The sequence below is a fragment of the Neodiprion fabricii genome, chromosome 5 (genome assembly GCF_021155785.1).
Source record: "Neodiprion fabricii isolate iyNeoFabr1 chromosome 5, iyNeoFabr1.1, whole genome shotgun sequence".
Classification (NCBI taxonomy): domain Eukaryota; kingdom Metazoa; phylum Arthropoda; class Insecta; order Hymenoptera; family Diprionidae; genus Neodiprion; species Neodiprion fabricii.
This window is the reverse complement of record NC_060243.1, coordinates 24,402,405-24,429,184: the sequence shown is the minus strand read 5'-3', so window position 1 is coordinate 24,429,184 and position 26,780 is coordinate 24,402,405. Positions and strand designations below refer to the sequence as shown.

Below are 26,780 nucleotides of genomic sequence, written 5' to 3'. Positions count from 1 at the left end.
GAAAATTTTTCAAGACAAAAACAGATATGCCTGGACTTCTACTTTCAGAGTTTTACACTTTTTGTATCGCACAACAATTTTACATATTTCTTACATGTTTTTTGCTTAGCTAAAAAATGCTTTCTTCTTCTTTGTGTCGGTGTAAAATTCAGAAATTTTTCTCCACTTTTAATTTGATAGAAATCATTATGGCAGTATTCGCGGGAATCTCGACGTTTTCCTCCTTGGATTTCTTTTGTACCCTCTCGAGTCAAAGAAGCGTCTCAAGATCGACAGTCAGCTGGTTCAGACTATGTTGTTTTTCCTGCTCCTTCCTTTCTTCCTTCTCTTATTCATCGTGGTATTTTTCATTCTTCTTCAAACTAAGAATATGATTCCAGTTCGGTTTGAATGGAGCACGTGTTTGATCCTTGTGTTTGGGAATTGTCATGAAGTCGATAAAACCCTGTCGTCCATGTCTTCATAAAAGGAAAACTTCATCTCTCGTTATGAATAAACAACCCGCCCGGATTTTCTGCGACTATCGATCTCGGCACGGTAAAAATATAGGTATAACGATTGTACATTAATTTTCTGGAGGGTAAAATTCCTCAACAAGTTATCGCGAATCCCTAAGTTGATCCGAAATGACCAAAACCATTTACTACTATTGAAACCGAACAGCAGATTTTCCTAAATCAAGCTTTGGCATCGTTTTTGCGAGAGACTAACAGCTCCGTGAATTATCATTGGACACGTTTCAGAAGAATACGATGGCATAAATATACGAAACGTGAGATCTACAGTGAAACGGAAAGACATTTCGATTTCATCGAGAACATCATATGACCATAGATACAAGATTCAGCGTCTCGATAAATTATTTCATGCAACCTGATCAACATTATCTCCCCGACAAAATTGATGGAATTTGAAATTAGGTCCAGGCATGAAAACACCGGACCAAATTAATCTGAAATAAAGTGACAAGACCTTCTCCCCGTTTCATTATCAGAGCGGCTAATTGAGAAATGGATTGAAAGAATAACCGACTGACCCAGGGAAAAGTCAGAGGTGGAGGAACGAAGGTAGAGCGAACTTTTCTCCGCGTGCCGAGTTATTTGTAGCTTAAATTAAATTCGGAAATTCATCACGTCAACTTCCCACGTTCAGCGGGTGAGCCGGATTGGGTGGAATCGCTAAAACGGGGGCGGCTTCAGGGTTCGGTTCAACTTTTCCCAGTCGTCACTATCTTAATGGGCATCGTTAAGGCGTGCTTCGAGCTTAGCTTCGTAGATTATCATCGCGCCCTCTTCCCTCCTCTCTATTTTCCTCTCTCACTCTCGCGCGCAGTCCGTGAGTCTGCTTAAAGCTGCAAGAGCGAAGCTCTCAACCCCGTCAGTCTCGTTAAAACGAGCACTCAACTCTACACTGCACACCCAGATGAGATTTAATAAGAATCTTTTAAGATAAACGATGGATTTACTGCAGGGATCTGCGGGTTACGATGCTCGGGGGTTTGGTTTTTTTTAAATGGCCCGTTATTATTTTGCGAGACCGGCTTATTTTTTATCCTCATACTTCGAGTTTCAGATTTTATCACGGCATATTTCGAACGATTCTTCATCTCCGTTCGAGCGGGATCGCCTTTGGCCAACTTTGACAAATTGGTAGGATACCCGGTTCAGACATGTCCTTATTATTTTCCGAAGACCTTTATTTTCCCTCAAATCAGTGGCTGAGTCACATATAAATCAACAGATGAACATTTTCTTTTTTCAACGTGGCCCACTTTATTCAATGAAAGTTTCAAGTAACAGCTGTTCAAAGATACAGAATATGGAAAAATTACCTCTTTTGATAAAACAGTGATATGGTCGATAAAACAGTGGCATAGTCGGTAAAACTGTGGCACAGTCGATAAAACATTTCATTTAAATTCTAGAAACGAATGTAATCTTGACAAGAAAAAAAAAAAAAAAAACAGAAACGAGTCAGAAACGCAATCGTATACTTTTTCTTCAACGCGGAGTTCTTCTTCCACTGGAATTCGTTTCGTTAATACGATACGGGTCTGCTTTTCTCGATCCAAACCAATCTGAGCTGCAAAGGAAGTTTACAATTGCAATACTGAGTTTTAACGATCAACCTGAAACCTCATGACACTCTGGTCCTTTGACAGTAAACGTCATCTTCAGTAACAGAGGGATGTAACCCTAAACTGCGAAGACGTACCTTCTCTTCGCACGAAAAAAGGAATGTGGAAATTGGTCGGATGATGACAATGGGCAGATCGTGTAATGCGGAGAGCAATTATAAAAATATTTCAGCTTCACCTAAGAGCAAATGGCAAGATTCCGATTGATAAAGTAATAATAATAATAATAATAATAAAGATAATTTTCAGTGGTAGTTTAACATTTTATTTTCTAAACACCGTGATTTTTGTATTTCACTGCCTAAGTTTGCAAAAGAATTTATTTCAGTCCACAGCCGTCGTTATTATTATCATTATCAAATATCTCACGATCCATTGATTTGAATGCTTCATTCCTTTTATTTTAGGATCGTATAACTGGTCTGACTTGTGACTTGTACATATAACATATAATACCGCGAGATTGCTTTCATAACTTGATCCGAGCAGAACTTGACCTCTGCCGAAACTTTCTTTTCGCTTTCCAGATTTTCAGGTTAGCTGCGAAAAGTTTTCCCACCAGCATAAATTGGAGGATAATGTATCTCGAAATCCTTTTTCAATAGTTACATGAATTGTCCGTTTTCGTATCCTTCGAAACACGTGTGATTCTAATATCTTCCTACGTAGTTTTCTTGACAGAAAAAATTTGTTTAATACGGTTCAATGGGGATTTTGTTTTCGTCTTCGGTAGGAGTTGAAGCCACTTTACAAAATCATACCTAACCTGACTGACGATTTTTATTAACGAAAAATGTTGAACAATTTTTGAAATAATACCAAGTATCCGTGGAAAAATTGAATTGACATTTGAGTCGGTACTAAATTGGAGAAATTTATTTTAGTGAAGAATGAATTCTTACCAATTTTAGATTTATGCCGTTTTTTCCGAAGTTATAAAATTGAAACTGTCATTCGACGAGTGTCTTTTTTTCATTCTCCTTTCTGTTTCGCATAAACAGAAATGGAATGATTTTGATTCCAATCGAAATTCCTCGTGATGTATATTTTCGAAGAATTATTGAATTACGAAAAAACGGGAGGCCGATTAATTCTGCTGATGAATGTTTGGTCAAAAAATGGCCGTGAATTTATCGATCGTGATGTAATTTGTTTCTTATTCCTTTTTCATCCCTCTCGGAAATTCTAAACCTTGGAAACGCTCTCGCGTTCCGTTTAATTATCATTCAGATGCGGCTGCTTGAATTCTACCTTCGATCCTCGGTTTTTTATTCCTCGATTTTTCCCCACCGTTTCAAAGAAATTGGATGCCCGCGGTTAATTGATGTTCGATGAAGATTGCCAGTTCTCTAAGTCTTTGAGAACAGGGATTTATCGGGCTGCTCGCCACGTGCCGATACCTACAATGAAGTAGGAGGAGAAAAAAAAAAAAAAAAGGAAAGAAAAGACAGAGAAATGAAATAAAACGAAGAGAGAAAGCCCGCAGAGAAAGAAAACGTAAATCCTCATCGAAACCCGATGCCTATACGTGATTCGAGCCATTCAACTTCGAGCATCTTGCGTACACTGGTCCCCAAAAAGCACCTCAGTTGCACCAAGCCTTGTATCAAGTACGTTGAAGTGAAGACTACCAGAAAAATGTACTCTACAACTTACGATTAGTAGGTATCCAAAAACTGGAACCAATTTTCCAATGCTTAGGGTATCATTCGTTAGTTTGGGTAAAAATTTTCTTTAGAAATTACACCGACATGATATTCTCGTAACGCTAATGAGATTCAGTATCGATTGATTATTTATATGTATGCCGTTATACGTTTACTCATTCGTCTGATGTCAACATAGATTACGTAAAACAATTATTTACACATTTTACACATGTTCACACAATCAGAGTCATAAATCTAAAAATATATGAAAGCGTGAATATCGTTAAAATAATTATTAGCCAATTTTTCTTCCACTCTTATCGTGTATTATTATGTTTCCAGTTCGATCGATAAAACCGAGAAAATTTTTCTGCCTCAACAATAAGATGGCGCGTGATTTTTTCAAATCAAGAAAAGACGACGAACTAATTTTTTGAAATATGATAATCGAATCTTGTGACGTTACGATTAATTACGCCCTGAAATAAATGTGCTTGCAAATGAAATCGCTCGTAAAAATGTCGAAAAAGTCAACCTCACGAATACTCACCCATCGATCGTCCGATCGCAAAAATTGAGCTTTTTAAAAAACATGTTGTTTCGAATTTTGATAAGGAGTGTAAGGCGTACGATGTTTCGTGATAAATTAAATTCAATGCGCGTGTAAGCGTATAAAGTGTGAATTTTTTCCTCCGATGTTCACGTTTCACGCGAGCTGAGCATAATTCAATCGACATCGGAGCCGCAATTCGCGTACCAATAACGAACAAGTACAGCAGCTAGCGGTAGGTAATTTAATAGTTATCAGCGTACAGCTGAAATTCGTTGATTAAACTAGTTTGCAACGCAGTCAGGCGACTTTGACGGCTTCTCGCTGAACCCCGTTAATTAGCGATGCTGCTTACTCGGTGGCTCTATTTCGAATATCGGTACGCGGTCTTCGGTGAATCGTCAATTAGTACGTCACAAACAAGCAAATAAACTCCAATGTACATTTATAGCTCGCGTACTCGGGTATACATATACGAATATCTATAGATAACGAATAAATCAGTGGACGACTTGTTGAGCTTCTGTTTTACGCAGTGTATAAAAATTGCACAGAATTGCTTGTCATTGATAGTCAAGTACAAATAAGGATGACAATACAGTTTGACAACAGGCGTTCGGTTATATAATTAACAAGTTTCAATCACGGGGGCTTGCATTCCATTCCATTAGTTTATTGATTTATTTATTTTTTTTACTTTCTTTCTTTCTACTTTGTGTGATGTGAATTTTCGGATCAGCGCAAAAGAGTAAATCAGTCGTACAATAAAAAAATTACGACGGTGGAAAATTTAAAAAAAAAAAAAAACCTTGACTAAATTATGTTAAGTCGAATTTAATTGAAAGAATCGTCTGTTGTATAAAGTATTCTATGAAATGAAATTTGATATTCATTTTGTTGAATGAATTATCATGAGTCGATTTTATTCTAAATCAATTGTTTTTACCTAGTTCCAGAACTGAATTTTTTCTCTGCTGTTCAGGTAATCCCAAAATCATTAGTTGAAAAATCGTTGACACGGGTTAAGAATAACAAACTTATTCTTTGGTAGAGTTAAAAAAAATGTAGAACATATTAAGTGAGATGTTGAAAATTTATTCGATGTAAGTTCTAGAGAATCGATTCATTCCATTTCTCAATTAATTCATTTGTTTGAGTCGAATAGATGAAACATTCCTGTGCAGTGATTCGTCAGCAAACTGTATACAATTTTTCGAATAAAATAACGAGCTGAATTTTCGTCCGCAGAAACGAACTGAGTAGAAGTACGATATTTTTTTTCATGCAACGTGTCTGTCTTTTCTGAAAACAAAAGTATTTGGAAAAATTTTCTCTCTGAAAAGCAAAATCTTTTTCACGATTTCATAATTTTTCTTTGTCTCCGTTCGTTTCGGTAATTCTTTCTAATCGGTAGATGGAAAATCGCACAATTTTATAACCGAAGAAGCAAGAAGAATAGAAATAAATAAAATATAAAAGGTAAAATGTATTTAAAATGACATTTTCTCGTGTACTAATTAAGTTCAAATTGAACGGACGATTAGAATGCAGCAGCTTTGCGATTATTAACCACAAGCACAGAAAAGGTAGTTGCACTATAGTTACGCGAGCTTCTTCATTGTTGAAAGCTTCTTGCTCGACCTCCGCACTTTTTGATTGGAAAAATAATATTTCATAAGTATGCCCGACCTCCTTGTCAAGCTTGCAGAGAATACCGACAAAGTTAAATTAATTATTTTACCTAGAAAAAATTTTAAGTCTATAACCTTGGCATCTTTTTCTATCTATATATTTTTACGACCACTCGAATCGTTGGTCAAAGCATCGTTTTTATTTGTATACTTAATTTGGGTATTGAATATAGAGATCGAATGATACCCTACAACCCTCAAACCATCACCGGAACGCACCATGAATAACACATTTTTATTCGTATCAACCGATACGGTCACTTGCAGAGTCGTTAAAAACCGGTTTTTAAAATTCAGCAATTACGTAATATTCCGTGTTCGGATTATCGGTGGATTTCATAATTCCGGTTTGTTCCTGGTCTCGTCCGTCCTCCCCGGCTAATCGAGATTCCATTGTACTGCTATAAATGCGGGATTATTTGAGTAATAATTGTCACGATTTTATAACATTAGATCTTTTCTTCTTTCTTAGCAAAAAAATTTACAGATTCGTTACTGTTAAAAAAGTGGTCTGACTTCTCACGACGAACGGCATCCGTTGACCTCTTAAATTCAGGAAAGAGAGATTACAACGAATTTTAGTAGAAATAGTGAATAATTGTTAAAACACTCGCTATGTGTGTGAAAAAAAAAAGAATCCCAAGTAGGTTAAGATACAGCTAAAAATCAGCGAAATCCCGTATTCTTGTGAACGAAATGATCTGAATAATACGTATCTGGGGGAAATCCTTTTCGTGTAGGTCGAGAGCCTGATATTACGTTCCACCTTCTACGAAGAAGAAGTAGAAGTAAAAGGACCCTAATGATAACCACGCTGCTCTTATTACAAGCCCGTAATTTCCGGTTCAGTACAACGTCTTAGACAAAGAGCTGCTCGTGTTGTTATGGTTTCCATACTTGAACCACGGCTTATTAAAACATTCGAAGCGAGCGGTTATGCTGCCCTTTTATATTTATGTAAGACTCGACATTCGCCTTTTATTCAACGTGAAATTATTTCCTAACATCTGCGGTAACTGTTCGCTTGATTTATACATCAAACGAGTCCATGCCGAGCTGTTTAAATATTTTGCAAATTTTTTATTACGATTTATTGATAAACGTGAAGACCTTATCTCTGTATTTTATCAAAGATTACATTTCTCATAGCATTTTTATTCGAATTATTTTTCACTCTATTTTAATATTCTTTGAGGCAGTTATTAATCCACAATGTAATTTTCAGCTCTGCAAAGTCTAGAGAAATTTATTTCATAAGCGGATGTATAAGATTATTTTTTTGTTTTTTTTTTTCACTTCTCCTCTCGTATATTGTACTGTTCTTTTACTTCCCTTTCAAACGTTCAATTTACGAACCTGAAGAATCAGTATTCATAACTTTTCTCAATTATATTTTTACGTTATTTACCATCAAAGAATTGATCTTGGCAAAATAAATTATCCATTGCGCTATATTCTTGTTGTTTATTCGACAGTGGACTGAAATCATTTGACATCATAAGATTCACAGATTTATATTTGATCTCTTTCTTGTTTTTTTTGTATTTAGTTGATTTTTCATACTTTTTCGATGCACAGAAATTGAAGTTTTCTGAGTAGTAAAACGTACAGCGATTTGACCGTCAACTTGATTTCTCTATTCTGCCAGTAGAAGAAACATTGAATGTAAAATATTTCCAGCGTTAGTAAAATATAAAGAATCTAACTAATAATTTATAAATAACGAGGCAGTGTTCACGAAAATTCAGTATATCGTTTTAAATTTTTGACAACAATCGTATCAGAAAGTAAGTAAGAGATTTACGAAAAAATACAGTTATCAAATTAGAAATAAGAGTGGAAATAAAAGTGCTCATATTAATCGTTACGTGTAAAAATTACGACAGTTGTTAAGTGGAAGTATTTATTTCGAGCTTCTTAAACGATGAAGTTAATTGAGGGAGTCGTTCGAAAGTTCCAGCGAAGTTTGTAATCCCATCGCATACGGCAAGGTAAACGAGACCGAGTCGATGAAGGGTATTAAATATTCGGGAAAAATTTGAACCCGATATGTAGGTTATATATTCTTACATTTGGCGATGTAAACAGCACGTGATTGCGATGAAATGTTTAAGAAAATCCAGGAATAATCCATCCCTGATTTTCAAAGAATTTCAAAATCGCAGTTCAGAGTCAATTGTTGCAAATAACATCCGAATCTGGATCGGTTATGATGATAAAAACAATTATATATATATAACGTATTATATGCATGTATTTCCAAATTTAACGAGAATCGTGACAATTTTTAAAACACAAATACAATTAAAATATAAATCAATGAATTTCGTTCTATTTCCAATCCAACCCTTTCATAACTCTTCCAATTCTAAGTCAGCTGAGATATTTCCTCGTTACAAATTATGGTCAAAAAATATGGGAGAATATTTGGTAGGTTAAATTAATATTTTTTCTGAAATTCAATGACTCGTCGTTGATTGAAATTTTCAGTTCCAGAAGTTCGACATTTTTTCATCAATATACCTCAACACGTTACCAAATTTCCGTACCAATCGGTCGAATAATTTTTTGAGAATATGCGGCGGGTGATAAAAATTAGTTTTCAACATCAAGATAATTGTTTACTCCATTTTTCAATGTTTGATAAGAACGTGGGAAGGAAAAACGAACAGCAATAAATATGGAAGCTTATTTATTACTGATTTATCGACCGATTCGGTAACTTTGATCATTGCGTGTTCCTTGGATCTTCGCTGTGCTGTTTTCTAACCGAAGAGGAAGGAATTGAACCCAAGGAGCCAAAGCTCCTGGTGCGGAAAACGGAAAGGAGGAGCACGAAAGCCAATCTCGATGGAGAGACGAAACTAATTGTAAGGAAGTGATAATTGAGTTTGGGGAACGACAATCGCCGGTATAAGAGTTCAATATTGCGAGGGGTAATTGGAAAGAAGAGAAAATTGAGGCGGCGGTGCGGAATTCGATTCGACTGATTTTGAAACTCGGTCTGGTTGTCAGAACCTTTTTATTGAACCTGTGCGGTGTGAAATACATCTTTTTTTATCGTTCTTTTTTTTATCTCTCGGAGTTCTTACAAGTGCCGACGGACATCAGGAAATTAAGTATCAGCTACGACAAAAACATTTCAATACTTTCAGCTTGCAGCGGGAAAATAGATTTTGATTTTCAATACTTTTTTTGACGTTGGTTTAGAAGTGCAAGTTTTGGGTTTTAACATACATTAACACACAGTTGAGTAAAAGGTTTCAGGAAATTACAGTTTTTTTTTTTTTTTTTCTTCGGGAACATGTCAAGTGACAATGAACTGTTTTTCGAAACGGTGTGAAGCGAATCCGAAAATCTATTCGTCCGATTGTCTTGAAATTTGGACAGATCCTTAATTATACCATTATCTAGAAAATTGCCGAATACTTTTGAAAAAGTTTGATTACTGTTAAAATGGTCACTCGGTGATAGAAAAATTCTTATTTCGGTAATCGAATTGCAAAATGAATTAAAATTTTTCCAAATCATCCGGTCATTTCATGGAAAATGTTATAATCAAAGATTTATTTGAACTTCAAGACAACTGTACGAACAGATTTTGAGATCGATCCACGCTGTTTTGAAAAACATAGTTACAATTTTTTGTCTATTGATATTTTTCAATTTAGAATAACCTGAAAACGATAAAACCTTGTACTCACTGTGCGTAAAAATCTGGTCTTATCTTTCTAATACCCGCAAAAAACAAGTTTGAAAATCGGTTTGATTTATAGCCTAAATTCTTAAATTTGCAAATGCTCAGAAGTTCTTCACATTCAATTATTTCGGTGAATTATGAAAGTGTTCGAGAATTGAATTCTGTATCTCGCACTGAAATTTTTTCTTTTGATTCTTTTCAAATTCAAATTCTGTAACTGAATATTGAATTTCGAAACTACTTGTACGTATGAAATTAGCAACTTTCATATACATATTTTTCAGCACCGATATCAAAGTTCGATTTAAACTATAAAAAACCTCATGATATATTTAAAACAATTTCAACGCAACGAAATAAAACATCCCTAGTGAAATGCTCATAATTATACGCGTAAAATGTTTGCAAATCGAGGGAAAAAAAAAATCTCCAAGTCATCGATTACCTGGAAAATGATAGCAGGCAGAAAAATTTCCGTATTTTGTAGGAAATAAACAGGGGATTCCGTAGAAAAACGGCGTGAAGATGTTTCGTCTTATTTCGCTCGCCTCGCAAAATGCAGGAAGCGAGAAACAGCTATTTTCAAATAAGGTTTTCCCACGAAGCGTGAGCGTAATCCTTGTCAGTTTATTCGAGTTCCACCGTCTTCCGTACGTTTCCCGAAGCATTTTCGTTGCCTTTGGACTGCTGCAGAGGTTCGAACTTTCGAACGAGCCGAGTAATCCAGCCGCGAATCGACGATCCGAGAACCGGGAAAACGGAGAAGAGAAAAATGAAAATAAAAAAACTGCGCAACACCGGATAAAAGTCGGCTGCTGCACCCGCGGTGAAAAGCAACGAACCGATTCCTGCAGACTTTTGAATAAGCTCGAAAATGAAGGACGGGACTGTGGGGTGTTTATTTTTTTTTTTTTTTTTTTTGTTACCCTTTTTTCGTATCAATTTTTCACACGACGATTTTGTTCGGTGTCAGATTCGACCCTCGAAACGAGGATGGATGTGGGATTTTCGCTTTATCGCTGATAAAAATTCACAGGTGTTATGCCACGTATCACTGCTCGGCGAACAAAAGGGTTCGCATATTTTTATACACTCGTTATTTTTGACCGCTGTTTTTCGACACAGACGGATACGTTTCACCACCGCGATTATTCACCGTCGGTCCGACGATGAACCTTGTGTTTTTTTTTTTTTTTCTTTTACTCCATTATAAATACGCAAATCCATTCTAAATCCAATAATTCAAAATCCATTATAAATAGTCGTCGGAATTTAGGAGCAGAGATGTCTGGTAATGAAAATGTGAAATTTTTAGAAATTGAGTGATTACGTTGACATATTTTATTCAGAGAAGGGAATATATCTGAGAAGCTGAAACACCTTCGAAACTCCTTTGAAATAATAGTAGGAATTTCAATTTTGGCAAAATTCAGACGGTAATGATGATACGGAATTGATGCACAAGCTCAGGAAGGTGAACTTTTAGCATAATTGAATGTTTTGACAAACGAAGTATAAAAAATTCAGACGTAAGAGTTTATATTGGGAGAATATTACGAGTTTGAGGTGTAGCGAATATTCATTATGCAGAAACGTTTCGGTATCGTTGGAGAGAATAAATTAATTTCTGAAGTTTTGCAGGCTTCCGATATTCTGTCCATTCTGCTCAGAGGGTTTCAGGATTTATAACCTTTCGAGTCTTTGTTCAGTCGTTATTGACAAACTCAGACTAGTAAATTGTCGCAAAAGGCAGGAGTCCGACATTTGAAAAGTCGACTTTTTGATTGTTCGGAATTTTCGCAATTCAACTTTGTATTCTTGCCTGTTCTCAAAAAGAAATTTTTTTCATAAATTAATCATAAATTTTTGCGTTGTCAATTTTTTATTCCTTAAAAGTGAAATTTCCGTATTCGCGATCCTTCCAAGTTTCAAACCGTCGTTAATTTGACTTTCGGGATTTCGTCTCGTCGACTTTTTGGTCGTCTTTCCCATCTTTTCCACCCCACACTTTTTTTTTTGTTTCAGCCGTCTAATCGTTTTCTCCTCATTCGATGCAACACGTGACTCGTAGTAAACCTCGTAGAATGTCCTCTAGAATTTGTCGCAGGGTGTTTACACGGGTGGTTTTCAAAAGCTGGAGTGCAGGAGAAGCCGGAGGGCGTCTCTCGCGCCGCTTCAGACTTTGAAGTCTCGTTGCGGTTCCCACCTACGAGCATATAAGTGCGATGTCTGAGAGCAGAGAAAGGGAGGAAAGGTGGTTCACCCAAAGGAGAGTACTAGTAAACCCGGCAACTAAGTTACCCGGGCTTGTCGACCAGTCAATATTTGTTCGGAAACTAATTTGTTCCCCGTCTGCTTACTCCCGGCCAACCCCTTCGATCTCGCACTCTTTCAACACCTATAATGCCGCTTTTCGTTAGTGTCACCTCACATCCATGCGACTTGTTTCGCCTTTCATTCAATTTCAAGGATGCCAAGGTATTTCAGGAAAATGATGAAGAAATTTATTACCGTCTTTGAATTATCGATCGTTTGGGTCGATCGCGCGCGAAAATTTCATCGAATTCGTGTTAATAACACGGATAATTTCTCAATCGTAATTGGTCGATCACTACCAATCTCCGATACGACTTTTGTCAAGACCTTGGAGTATTTTCGCGTTTCCACGACAACCGTTAGAATTATCGTGAAGTAGCGTTAAGACCTAAGAATCGTTGTAACATCTACAGTAAAGGCTTTCAAATCTAACGAGGTACCGTCAAATACTGCGGAGCTTGAATTTCACGAAATCTTTGGAAGTCTTCGAAATCTCGTACAAATCTTTCGAAATCCGTCAGGTCTGGAGGTCCGAGGAACTCGGAATCTAATTACGTTTGCAGATACTTGAAAGAAGTTTTTACAGTACCGAAACTGTGATTGTAATCTTTAAAAATTTCGGAAATTTTCGTTCCGACAGGAAAATATACGTTAATTTCATCCTGAAATTCTAAACCTTTGATCATCTGTTTTTTCTCACTTATACGCGTATGAAAATATTCGTCTTCAGTTTGACGGCAATTTTTAAAGTTTTTTTTGCCAAAAATCTACATTTCTGTAGTAGAAATTTTTTTAGTTTACGGTTGTCCTTTTAGTTTCGTTTTCAGCTCGAGTTTTTCTTTTCAAATGATTTAACAGAGAGATTGGAACCCGGGCACTAATTGCTTGGCGTAACTTCTGAGTGAATACTCGTGCAGGTCGACCGCACGAAGTCAGCCGAGCTTTTCAGGGCTTTCTAAATGGTGGAAGCAATTATTCTTTTTACTCCGCAGAGAACAAACAGATTCCCGTCTCTTTCACGCCTCAACGATTCACGTTTCCCTATTATTTTCTTTCCAAGTGCTTTCGTTTTGTTGTTGTTGTTGAGATTTTATTCACCTCGTTCACAACAACAGCAAAGTTCATTTCATAAGTCGATTTTACTCCATTTCCTAACTTGATTACTCGCCAGCTAAAAACGCGAAGCACTTGGAAATAAGTTTTTTTTCTCACTCATAACGACGTGATAATCTTGGCGTGTGTAATTATTTAAACTAATTGACAACAAAAATCTTTCCTATACATAGACATGATATTCTTGCTCGAGGATGCAAAATTTGTTTTATTCTCATATTTTTCATTTTCTGTGAAAATATGTTGACGATATGATTCATTCGGCAATTTTTCATTCTACTACCGAAAATAATAATAATAAAAAAAAAAAAAAAAAAAAACAAACAAACAACGACCAAAATCTTGAAGAATTGTTACACGGAAGATATTTATAAGGAACAAATTTCTTGATATTGACAAGCAGTCAACAATTACTGAAGAAGTAGTTGTACAAACAGGTTGAAAAGTATTTGCGATTTATAAATTATAAGACCTAAGTAGTCGAGAGAACTCTCGGGTATTAATAAATCATAACAAATTAGCCTGAAGAAATGTTTGGGCACCGTTAAGTCGTAATTGATCTTCCTGAGAAAACTCTTGAATATAATTGCACGAAAACGATAAGACGAAGTTGAAGTTCGTATCGTTGACGCAACTAAATGTGAATGTTATAAATTCAGTTGTTTCAAGTATCTGAAACACAGTTCAAATTCGTTCACTTTTGATGCGATTCTTGATCGAATGTATGCTAGTAGATGCATAATTAATTCGTTATATTCCGACGATTTTATTTTCCAGCTCTGAACTGATATTTGTCTGTTCCAGATGATCGGGCATTCATTGTTGTCCAGTTGTTCGGAGCCAAAAGTGAATTCGGTAACTGATCAAAATGACCGTAAAATCGACTTACGCGTATCCAATTATACAGTTAAATGCACGCATCTGTTTAAAGTAAATTATCTTTCAGCGTGATTAAAGGTCTGTAGTAATGAAAAAAAATGTTAATAATCGTAATTATTTCAATCACATACTTGTGTAATAGTGTGCAGCAAATATAATCGTGTAATTTACATCGTGTTGTATAATATATGCATCGTCAAAAAGGTGATGCCGAAGAGGAAAAATAATATTATATACCTTTATATTTCTAAATGAAAATTTTTTTTATCGTAAAAGAAAAGAAGAATACTTTTCGCAAATTTGTGGAGTCATTATACGCGTTTGTACTTTTACACAGCTTAAACGGCAAAATATTAATTAAAAAAAATTAAACTCACGGCAAATTGAATCAGGTGCTAATAACCGTAAATTCGACGCTTAAGACGAGGAAAAAATGTCATTGTGCAAAATCACCGGCTCGATTTTTATCTCGAATTGATCATAAATCCCAAGCTTGACCACTGGAGGAATTATTGAAAAAATGAAAGAATTAAAACCGACTGAAACGGCAACGACAATCAAACAGTTGTGAATAAAACGGAACCGTCGAGGCTCGGCTCAACAGAGATGATAAATACTAGCCACTGACATGACGCAAATGTAACGGAAATAGGTCAGAGGCAATACGAATGCACGTCGAAAAGCTCACCCGCGTAAATTGAATCTCGCGGGTCTAAATCAGGCACGGAATAAGAAGAGGCTTGGAAAAAATCTACAGGGTAATTAAAGAAGAAAGGAAAGAAAGGAAGCTCCGAAATGAGCTTTTTCAACTCGCTCCAGCAGTACGTCAGCGACAGCGTCGCCAGCTTAAGCTTGAGCCCAAAGAGATTCTCCTTCAGTCGCGAGGATTCCACTCAGGGTGGTGGACCTGGGCGAAGTGGATCGACGGGCTGCGTCACGTCCACCACGAACACCAACACCGTCACTCAGCCGACGATTCCCCATGGATTTCCAAAGGTGAGGGAAAACGCGTCGCCCCCGTTATTTCAAGGCCGTGCACGCCTTTATATCTCCTTTGCCCTCTTCGCTATTCGGTTTCTTTATTCTCTTTTCACTCTTGTTCCTTTTTCTTTTCCTTTCTTTTTTATTTTTTCTCTTTTTTTTTTTTATATTATTACTCTTCCAACTTCACTTACCGTGACTCGTATACCTTCGAACTACTCTTCGCCTCTTCTGGCAATCCGGATATCCGCCCACTTCAATATCCAGTTCGCGAGGTGCGGAGCCTCTCAAATTTTCATCTCCACGATAAACGCTTCGGAGCAGCCAAGCTGCGAAATTCTTGTCTTTCTGTTTTTTTTCTTTTTTTTTCTTTCTTTTCTTCCACCTTCTTTTTTACGCCTGACGGCGTTCCTTAACCTCTCGCAAAAAAATATTGAAATTTTCTAAACGAGGCGATGAGCGTTGGTAGATTACTCTGTATTCTTAGCATCAGTTCCACTCTCTTCCCGCTCCAGTTTCACTTTAGAGGGTGGGCGGACTGATATAGGTGAATTTTTTCACCCAGCGGATCCTGATTATGGCATCGTAAAAAAAAATTGGCGCCTACACATGCTGTGCCACCTGAGTGCTTTTTATAGGAAGGTGGGAGGTTTTTTTATCAACACTTTCAAACTCTTGTGCGAGATGATGAAAGAATGAAAACGTTGACGAAGATAGCGAGTTGAGTGGGTGAATGTCAATTTATTAACATCAGGTTCAAACTAAGAATCACTTTATGTGTTTCGGAATTGGAAGAGATATTTCGTATCGATTATCACTAAATTTGACATACTAAAATACGAATTTACGTCTAAGTACACAAAAAATAGAAAATGCTCTAGATAGATTAGTACATAAATTGTGTCATTTGTGAAATAGTTTCAAGTCTGGCGACACGAAGAGCAATACACGAAAATCTTAAAATTTCAAAATCTTCGACCATATGGATCAACTCAACCCAAGCTTTTATTTACCATGGTTATCAGGGTGGTTCTGGAAAGGGTAATTTTTTAATTTCGACCAGTTCAACACCCAAATTGGCTTGAAATAATTCAAAAATAGTGACCTGATTTTTTCAGATTTTCATCTCCACTCTAACCTGTTCTCCATTTAACCCTTTCACAGGCATATTGATTCTACCGAACAGATTTCGATAAGATTTGGTATCAGGGAGTTCTTGGGTCACTGATTACCAAACTGAACTCGAAATTTGAAAATTCTAAATAGCGGATCGAACATGGTTGGTCAAAACCTCAAAAGTCACTTGATGTTGCTATATTGAATACACCATTTTGAATATTGTAATTTTGAGTTCAGATTCGTAATCGTCGACCCAAGAAACCCTCCTTTATCAAGTCCTGTGCTCCTGAAATGGTCAAGTGGAGACATCTAACCTCTTGTGGGCACGGATTAGCGTTGGAATAAAAAGTGAAAAAACGAGAGAAGTATTTTGGGATTATTTGGTACCAATTTGGCGGGGGTGAGCTGGTCGAAATTGAAAATTGACCTTTTCAAGGACCACTGTAATGGTTATACACTTAATGCAACAAGTGGCACTCAATTGGTAACTTGGCGGTTAGACCCAACTACGAATTGTTCAGACAGCGCACGTCGGAGAACAAGGACTCGATTCTCATCCCTCGCGTCCTTTTTCCGATAAAATTGAGAGAGTGGGTCTCTTTCAGGTCGTTCCTCCCCCGGGTACGGTCACCTCGCCACACGCGCGTTCTTTGTCGACGCGTCGGCAAACGCTGGATTGCACTTCAGGCTCAGGACTCACCGTGCATCCCAACTCCGTGGGAGGGAGCATATCTCCTCGACGAGTTGGTTCCTTCAGACGAAACGTCGCCCCGACGGACCGTCCGCCACTCACTTTCTGTCGCAGAAGGCCATCGTGGCCGGAATTCGACATCCAAGCAACCTCCGAGTGAGTATTCGCAACTTTTGTATCGAAGCACGCAATCTGGTGATTTTTTCAGGAATCCATCGCGCAATCTTGACATGACACTTGTCAGTCAGTTTTTGACGTGATCGATATTGCTTTAATTATAAGAGGAACATGAGTCTTGAGTCTCACTTCTTATACACCACGTGACGAGTACGATTACTGCGCCACCGTAGGTCACAAGCTAGAATATATATCTAAGAGATGTGAAAAACAGTGGAGAAACTTTGTTCAGAAGTAAATTTGGTGTTTTTATTGACGGGTTAAAAATTCATCCGTAAAATGTAGGTCGATGTTTTATCAATGAAACAATCGCAAACCAGTTGAAACTTCACTTTGGTATTTTGTTCGGTCATGCGGTACACGCTCACCCAACGTCGGCGAGCGAAGGCTTCGCCACCTGGAGGTAGCGTCTCTAAACACTATTGCGACCGCTAAGTGGCGACGAGGGCCGCGATTCGTCGATAATTCAACTACCCTTAATTTAAGAATTGTTGAAGTCTCAACCTTCTTGCTTGAAGTACCGCATTACAATTTCCAACAAGTACACCTGATTTAGACAATCTATGGCATGTAATGGAAAGTAAAGTCTACACGATAGCAGATATTCGTCCAACCTAACCTTTGAAGTTATTTTTTATGAAGCCTCAAGTATATTTCATGTCAGCCAAAGCTGGTGACATTGAAAACGGCTTAATACATAAAGTTCAAAAGCATCCGGAGATGTTAAGAGCTGGGCATGTACCGATGACAAGATATTAAGTTTACTCTCTGATAAAGATAAATTTTCAGGGGGTTATAGTTGGTTAAATATTAATTTTGAGCGTTACTGTACTTTGTATACTTGTTGTATGTCTATATTACCAGGAAATTTCAGGAATATTGTAAACAAGTCGCGTGAAGTGAAATCATTCTCAAAAACAAGCATTCTCTTATCATCTACGCTTTCAAAATGTTATTGATATTTGTCGTGTTTTTCGTTTCGGGTGATGGAAATTTTCTCAAAACTCGTCAGTTTCCATACAAACTTCCACTATGATCAAGAAACTTTATCCTTACGTATTCCTGACAATTCGTGGATTATGAAAAATGAGATTTCACACATCAGTTCGCCACGAGCATGGTGAACCATTGGTATATATTTCAAACGAACGGCTATAGTTTTGTTTCCTCACGAATACTGTTCTGAAAATCAGAAATCTGTCTTGAAGTTGGAGATGAAGAGTTCCGGGAGAAAGTTGTCGGTGCATAAATAACACCGACACCGGCTTTCCAAGCTTGTATCTGCATGATACATTGCGAAAAGAAAGTTTACCGCTCTATATTGGGGGGTGAAAAAGCGCGTTTAAGGCCCTCGGCGTGGGCGGAAATGGTTAAAAATTTGCTGTACGATATAAGGCGTCATGAAAAGGGAGACTCGAAGGTGAAAAGAAGCGAAATAAAGGTAGTGCAGGGAAGAGGTTCAGCGGAGAACCACGTGCGATGACATTAGCCCCTGAGAAAGGGGGTGCGGTGATAAATGGACGGCTTCTCGGGAGAGCGTCGGTAGACAACGCTTCGTGAATACCGAAGGAAGAAGGTCCGAGAGTGACTGCCAGGTCTTTGGTGGCGCCGCGGACAAAGCTCAGGCCGGGAGCAGATACCCTTAGCCTTGGTATAACCCTCGAATCCTGTCTTTCCTGCCGCAACTTCCGCCGCGAAAACCTCAATCAGTTAAGTGCGCTCTCTGGACTATTACCTCCGTTTGATGAAACGATCTGCTTTTGTCTCGCTTTATCATTTCTCTAGGCGAGCAATCCCGAGGCACCTTAACCCCTAGGTCAGGTCAAGTTGGGAGAAACACTTTCGGCGTCGCAGTCGTTGATGAAGTGTTCGATCGACAGTCTGAATAAAAAAGTATTCTTGTACGAGACTGTAAGCGTGATTTATATCCTCTAAATGTAAATGCCGTATCTCGAGTAACCATCGCTATCTCGGTTTAATGCCATGTTTCAAGGGAAATTCCTGGGGAATTGGCCACAAATTCCAGACTATGGGGTGTCACTTTGGAACTGTTTCCTTGGTAGTCAAAATAGAATTAACTATTAATTCGATGTGTACAAGTGTTTTATCGTAAAACAACGTTCATGTGGTTTTGAAGTCGGTCACATCGTACAGTAGAGTACATAGATTGTAGTAAGAATTTTGGAGCTCATCATCAAATGGCCAAATCCATGTCCTGAGTGAATTTGAAATTACTCCTACACGTCGTTACAGAAGCCATAACTATTTCTCAATGCAATAAGCTACAACACGGGCTTACGTGGCAGCAATTTTTTCACTTCTAGCTTGAGTAACAGCCAACTTGTCAGCTGTCGATACTGAAATAGTTTATCTTCTTGAATGGTGTGGTGAAATAAGTTTCCCTTGTTGTTACAACTTGAGATCGCCAGTTTTATGACATTCGACTCGATCGTGAAAATTAACAACGTTTACAGTTTTAACGACGAGTACATCGGCCCGTAACCCAAATCCGAAAAAAACTAACCACGTTTCGTTCAGAGGCTCGAAACGTAATTGTCTGAGGAATTGTGTACAGTCGGAAAACGGAAGCAGAAAATAATTATTAATTCGACGTAAAGAGACTCCTTGTCACCCGGTGAGAGCAAATGTGCACATTTCGAGCATTTTGTGCGAGGTATAAACTTTTCCATGACTTACACGACGTATGCCACCCACGGCACGTTGTCCTCACGCGAGACTGTCGTATCGTAAATAAATGAAATGTCTTTCTACCCGAGACAGGAAAATTTAGCTGACGTTTAGTCACAACAGTGTTCACGACTTTTCTAACCAATAGGTTCGTACTGAGAAATTCACCAAAATAAGTGAGAAGCAGTTTGCTTTCCGAGTCAAGTGGTTTGTACTCGCACGATAAATCTTTAGCTAAAATTATACAGGAGGTAGACCGATTTCTTATTATCGAAAATATGGGTACAAGGGAACTATTCTTGCACAATAAAGCATCGATTTGAGCCTGAAATGGCTGAGTCGTAGACTTGTGAAAATGACGTTATGAGAGGCCTCGATTAACTACCGTCACTCGAGAGCCAATCAGTCATGCGATATCGACATAAAATTTTAATGGTCTACCTGCTTGGAATATGTCTTCTTTTACGATACAACCAAAGTATCGAAGCGATTCGCTACCAGATAGCGATATGTCGATCGAAACTCAATGTGAAAAACTACAATGCTTCAGCTTTTATTTCTTTCGGCTTATTAATTGACATCCGAATCTAGTCAATTCCTCGAACATTTGAATGAAGCAAATCGCTCGCCCTTTATCTCAGATTTCGGGGGTCAAAGCTTGATACCATTTGAATCGAAAGCTCACTTATCGGCTTCTCGAGAATTTATTTTTATCTGCGAATTGGTAAGCTTGACTTTTTGCAAATTATCAGAGCGATTATACATGTAGGGTTAGAGATTTTTCAATTGTGACTTACTTTCGCTGTAAAAAGAACAGTTCAGTTCCCTAGTGTCAGGCCAGGAATAATTTTCATGCCAAACAATCGTTGGAATTCCTACTTTTTTATTGACAAGAATAAATTAAATGCGGAGTCGGGATTAGCTCTAAAAGCATCGAAATTTTTTTTTTGCCAATCTCAACGCTAAAAATTTGCATTTACAAATGAATTAACGTTAACAGAGACACCGCGAAGACACTTCGCTGCTGGCAATGAAGACTTGTAAAATTGGTGCTTCATTGTACGACTAACTTTTGCTACGGGGTATATTAAATATACAGTGAGTTCTGGGTACAGATTCTGTTACTGACACTTCATATAGTCGAGACACAAAACCTAACTATTTGATTTTATCAATCATTTCTGGACAACAAAATGTTCTAATGACCGATAAAGTCAGTCAGTTGCAGTGGGGTCACCTTTCTACATTCGAATGTTCTAGAAAAGGGTTTGTGTCTTGGCTAAATTGAGTGTCGGTAACGGAATTTTTGATCCAAAACCGGTTTTATCGATCGTTGAATCATTTCTGGACAACGAAATAATTCTGCGATCGATAAACTTAGTCAGTCAGAGTAGGGATACCCTTCGATCTTGAAATATTCTAGAAAAGGGTTTGTGTCTTGGACAAATTAAGTGTCGGTAACGGAACCTGTATCCAAAACTGGCTTTATCGATCACTGAATCATTTCTGGACAAAGAAATAATTCTGTGATCGATGAAGTTAGTCAGTCGGACTGGGGATGCTCTCCGACCCTTGAATATTGTAGCAAAGGGTGTGTGTCTTGGCTAATCGTGAATTGAAGGTCGGTAACGGAACCTGTATCCAGAAACTGCTGTGTATATCTACTTTGCGGCGTCATAACACGGGCATATTGAGGGCTGGGGATTAATTAACTTTTAATCGCCCCTTCCTCGGGGAGCGACATGGCCTGGTGCTTGCCAAAACGGGTCCGTACATAGTTATACAATATCGGTGGAAAGTCGAAGCGGCGTAGCGAAGCGTCCTCGCAGCATTTGCGGATGAGGGACTCGGGGGCGGCTGTGACAAGGAACGTAATTCACGACCGCAGTATCGATTAAATGCAAGTGTACGTCGCTGGATGTGGTGCAGGGCGTTGTTTACACAGTTAATGAAATCCACCCTGTGCACAGCGGCTGCACACCGCCGATATCGATTTCAATCACCGGTTAAATCGACGAAAAATTTATCAAGCGCTTTTTTTTTTTTATGTACTCGCGTTCCGCAAGCCTGGCTGCGTGCAACGCCTTTCCTCGTTTACTTTCGCCGCAAGCTACATCCGCCAACTACTAGTAATAACAGTTTACGCTCGGCTTTAGAGCGCTCTACTTGCAATCAGGTACATACCTACACCGCGCACACACCACGCTTTGGAACAGGAGACCCACATCGTTAACGCGAGCAATGGTAGCCATGGAAACCAATCACTTGGTGCGAAACGGAAATTTTCAACCCCAAAGCGATAATAATCGCGGCTGCACAGCGATCATCGTTACGTATAACGTTATAATTGAATGTACAATCGGACAAGTTTTGAACAAATTGTATAATTTTGTTTTTCTATCGTTATTCGATGCCTGCGAATATACCGTGAGTAAAAAATACGTCACAGGAATTGGATTTCGTTGTAAAAAGTCTAATATTTTCCCATGTATCGAGCACTGGAATGCAGCTCACGTATCTCGGCCATTCGTTGCCCATATCGAGGAAAAAATTGGCTATTAAACCAGAAAACCGCTGTCGACGATCTACACCAAATAACAAATACATTCGGATTCTTATAACCATCTCAGTAAATAAGGTGCATTTTATTCTCCCAGTGCAGCATACGAATGATCGAATTTCATATTCGGCAGAAGACTGTCGAATAGAAGAGTTTTTCTTACGACTTTTCACGTAATATTTGTCAGGAGAGGCGTAACTGCATAAATCAAACGAACAGTCAACAGTAAAATTTGATCAATACATTATTACATCGTACTTGACGTTTATATTTTTACTTGGTACTAAAAATTTTTGCAGGCACGGTTATACAAGAATCGAGATGTTTGTTCGACTTGAAGGTTACAAGCTGACGATACCGTCACAGCATTACGTCAGGTTATCCGATATTAGATAAGAGCTTCTTTACGGCTGGACGATAGACGTAACATTTATATTTTCGTGCCATTCCTGCCCGATCTCTTTAACTTGATACTCAGCTTCGTATTTCACCTCGCTCACGTTTTTCCGCTTCCGTAATAACTCCGGCGTTAAAGTCGCCTCGTGCTAATGATCCACGAAAAGATCTGTTATAAAATTTTACATCGATTACGATGCGGTGAGACCTGCCAGTGAAGGGGGAAAAGGCAAGGTAATATTAATAAAGAAAAATGATGCAGAGAGAGAAGGATATTTTCAATCTCCATTATCGAAATACTTTTTGACTGATGAGGACGATCCGTTCATGTACTTTGATCAGTACGTTCCATAATTCACTTGATTTATAAGAAAAACTGAGAAACTCGAGAATTAGAGACGTGCAGTCGTGAACGTAAGAATCACGAATACGCAAAGCAGTATAAAACATGATTGTCAGTTCAATGTTTCGAATGGGAAATTAAATTTGATTGGATCGATCGTTACTTAAACGATCTCCCGTCACCGTGGAAAAACATATTCAAAATTGGAAATCTGAATAAATTAAACTTAGTTATCAATTACATTTGTGAAATATCAAATTATCGTTCAAGTCTTTTGAGTGCCATAACCGCGTTGTTTGGCCAATAAATAATGTTTTAACAATTACCGGTAAATTCGTATCACGAAAATTTGTAGAAAATTCATTGAGGAACAAAATTTTGTACAAAATTCCATGCCATGACGGTACAATAATTGTTCTACAAGATAGGTCAGCGTTGACAAAAAAAAAAAATGTTGAAATCAAAATTCGCGTATCAGACATTTACTTTTCACCACTGTAAAAATTCTGAACATAGTCTTATCAAAATTGCCTTATAATATTCTTACTTTCGAAATATTTTTTCTCCAGACACACGATCCCTAATTTCTTCTCGGTTTAACCTTATCGCGTGTCACCTCGGGTGTGCGTAGGAACAAGTTATACCTCGAATTTCGCATTCCACGCTATCGACCTAACGCAGTTTCAAAATGGACGAACGAACGAACGATGTCGACGCTTTCAGCCAACCAATCTACCCCCCGACGCCACCCTCGTCCCGAGGCAGCCCTCCCCCCCAATCTGCGGGGTGAGGAAGAAACCGGTTTGAAATTCTTTCTCCTCCCTTATTCCCCTTCCTTCTTTCATTTCTTTCCTCTTCTTCTTCTTCTTTCCTTCCATTTTGGTCGAACATCGAAAGTCTTCTTCCCCCCTGCAAAGGGATGAGCGAAATGAAGAGACGTTTTGAAAATTATCGAAGCTCGTTCCTCGTTCGGATCACCCGTTCGTTACGCCTCCGATCCTGTGGTCCTGCGAATTTCGTTCCGCGCTCTACGATTCCCTCTGCAAAACGGGCGGCGTATTAAAAGTTTCCCGGATGCCACTGTACGAGCGCGAATCATTTCGTCCACATCGAAACTCCGGAAAACAGTTGTTCGTAAAATTGCTACCCCTGCTTTTTCGGCCTGAGCGTCACGTGAAAAGGGGAAGAATTTCGATAAATCATTGAGCCCCTCTCTTCTCGAATCTGGGATCGTCTCTTCGACGACGGCGTTTCATTTGTTCGCGATCACGTTATACCCTCCTAACCCCCGAATATAATGCTTTATATACGCGCCGTGCTGCGCGATCCTCTATAATCGGTTTTCAATATGTGTTTCAACTTCGTCGTTTAATCACTTTCCCTGATGGGAAATATCTCAGGTATAGAGCGCTCTGCTTCGTCGCTGCAACAACGTAGACACGGAATTACATTGATGATGAATAACAGGGTAGGATTAGGTGCCTTTATTCAAACCACCGATGAAATACTTCAAACATTTTCTACTTACTCGGAACGTTTGATTTTTAAATTTTATTTGACATTTTTGTTACAAGCTTTACAAGCTCGCAACTATTCGGTAAATGTGTAATACACAAACCAATATTTTGTTTGGGTCAATGGAATTTAGTTGTAAAAATTGTTAATTTTAATTGGTTACGTTACTTCGAGTATATGAATTTTGCAATTCCTGGACGTTGTTATTAATTGCAAATCAAAGAGAAATGTTATCGCACGTTGTTGGCACCTCGCCAATCTTTTATTATAAATCACTACCGAGTAAGACACAGAGCTTAAACATCGATATTCTGAATGACAAGAGGAATACCAGCATATTTTATAATATGATTTGCACAATGAGTATTGCATGCTAATGAACGCGCTTCCTTTTGAGTAATTATCTCAAGATTACCACAAACAGGGAAAATCTAAGGGATCTGGAATTCTCGAATGATTTTTGAAATTGCGTAATCTTAAAAAAAATAATTTTGCTTGAGGAACTTGCGGTAACTTGTTTCGATTTTTTACATTAGCGCTTTTTTTATTATTGCAATGTAAATAAAAAATTGAAACATAATAAATATTGTGACAATTATTAGAATTGGGCTAGGGGATTGATTTTCAGCAAGAATTTTTTTTTTTGAAATAAATACCAACACGTCTTCAAAAAAAAAAACGCAAACACAAATCCCTGTCAGAATACTTGCCCATTTCAGTAGACATAAATTTGGAAAATTCGTAACGTAAGTTTTGCTTATTAGATTTAGTTTCTTACGGACAGAATTTGTTATAAAATCCAATACCTAAGTTTAAGTATGTTTTCTAGTCGAAAAAGTGCAGTAGAAAAAATGTGCGTATAATTTTCATTCTCATTTACAGTTTTACAGTCTTTTTCAAATTAAGTTTCATCTCTGTAAAAGAATACTCATATTCTTAGAATAGTATGGAGTGTCATGAAAAACAAAAGAAATATAAGATCGACACTTATTAACCTTTAGCTGGTATCTTGGGATCGTTCGTGACCTAAGGGCTTTTAATCGAGATGTTCGTAACTTGAAAGTTTCTGCCTTATAAAAAATTTTTCACCACCTTAAAATTAAATATTATTGTTGCGGCCAACTTTCAAGCGAATACGCCAAAAAAAGTTTAAGTCAAAATATTAAGTTGTTTCAGTGCACGGCCTCAAGGTGCCAAGAATGTTATACCAGATAAAGTTTCTAGCTAAAGGTTGACACAAAGTTGTAAAGTTGAAAAATATTACGTATCCACCGTAATGGGTATACATACAACTTTTGATGTAGGTTTAGGAAAATTGTGAAAAAAAATCTGATGTCTTGGTTGAAAGATACAGAATTGAAATATGGTTGAAAAAAAAAGAAGAAATTCAATTCGGTTCTGAAAGCGATATTACGTCGACTTTGGGTGCATTTGTCTGTTCTTACTGTCCTAACTTGAATTAACATTCACGTGCTGGGAATATGGCTTTCCAGTATCCCAAGATATTCACATTTCCACGCGCCTGGCACGCGCGACGAATATGCAATTTGGGATATTCCGGAGTATGCAGATTTACTCGACGTTGGTGCAATCAGCTGCGTCATATTTTACGACGCTAGGCCGAATGCGCGTGACTCAAATATAACCTACAGCAGAGCTGAACTTACAAACTAAAAGGTCCTAACACCATAAAAGAAACGAATTTTAAGGGAAATAAGTGTAAATGTTGTATTATTCATGGACAAATGGGAAAAAGTGCAAATGTTTTTTTTTTCTTTTTAATTGGAGTCAGGAGTTTTTATATTGCGAAGAGATAGATCACCTTGTTTTTTGCAGGGTTCAAAAGGACTTCGGTCTTATAACAGCTATCGTTGCGTTAAATGTTAAAATAATTCGAGATTCGAGAAAAAAAGGACTAGCATTTTAGAATTGCGGTATGAGTTGATTGGCTTCTAAATTAAGGAATTAGGAGGTTCAAAAGTTGTGAAAAACTTGCATCTCGAAACATTCAAGATTCAGAAATTCAGAAATCGTACAAGATTTGAAAAATTGAAATAATCGTATGATGAAATTTCGTGACGAACGATCAAGAGGACCATAAAATTTTTGGAGTTTAACTCCTTCGACGACTTTGGATATCGATGAAAAAAAATTCGTTTCGAGCTTACAATAAAATTTTCATTGATATGCGTACGCAGTGACACGTATAGATTCACTTATTATTCACCATACGAGTTAATAATTTGAAAAAAAAACTTCAACGTAGATCAGTCAG

The 26,780-nt window shown here is 37.8% G+C and overlaps 1 protein-coding gene across 4 annotated transcripts in view; it reads left to right on the top strand.

Annotated features, from left to right (window-relative positions):
- Nucleotides 1-26,780, top strand: part of LOC124182527 (BAI1-associated protein 3) — a 107,594-nt gene that overhangs the window by 17,668 nt on the left and 63,146 nt on the right. For 3 of the 4 annotated variants that reach the window (XM_046569934.1, XM_046569933.1, XM_046569931.1), the window contains exons 2-3: nt 13,961-15,031; nt 16,741-16,982. In XM_046569934.1, coding sequence (XP_046425890.1) covers nt 14,831-15,031; nt 16,741-16,982 — 443 coding nt within the window. In that variant the 5' untranslated portion in view covers nt 13,961-14,830. Of the gene's footprint in view, nt 1-8,880; nt 8,898-13,960; nt 15,032-16,740; nt 16,983-26,780 lie in introns of those variants that run through there. The other variant, XM_046569932.1, reaches the window with a different exon arrangement.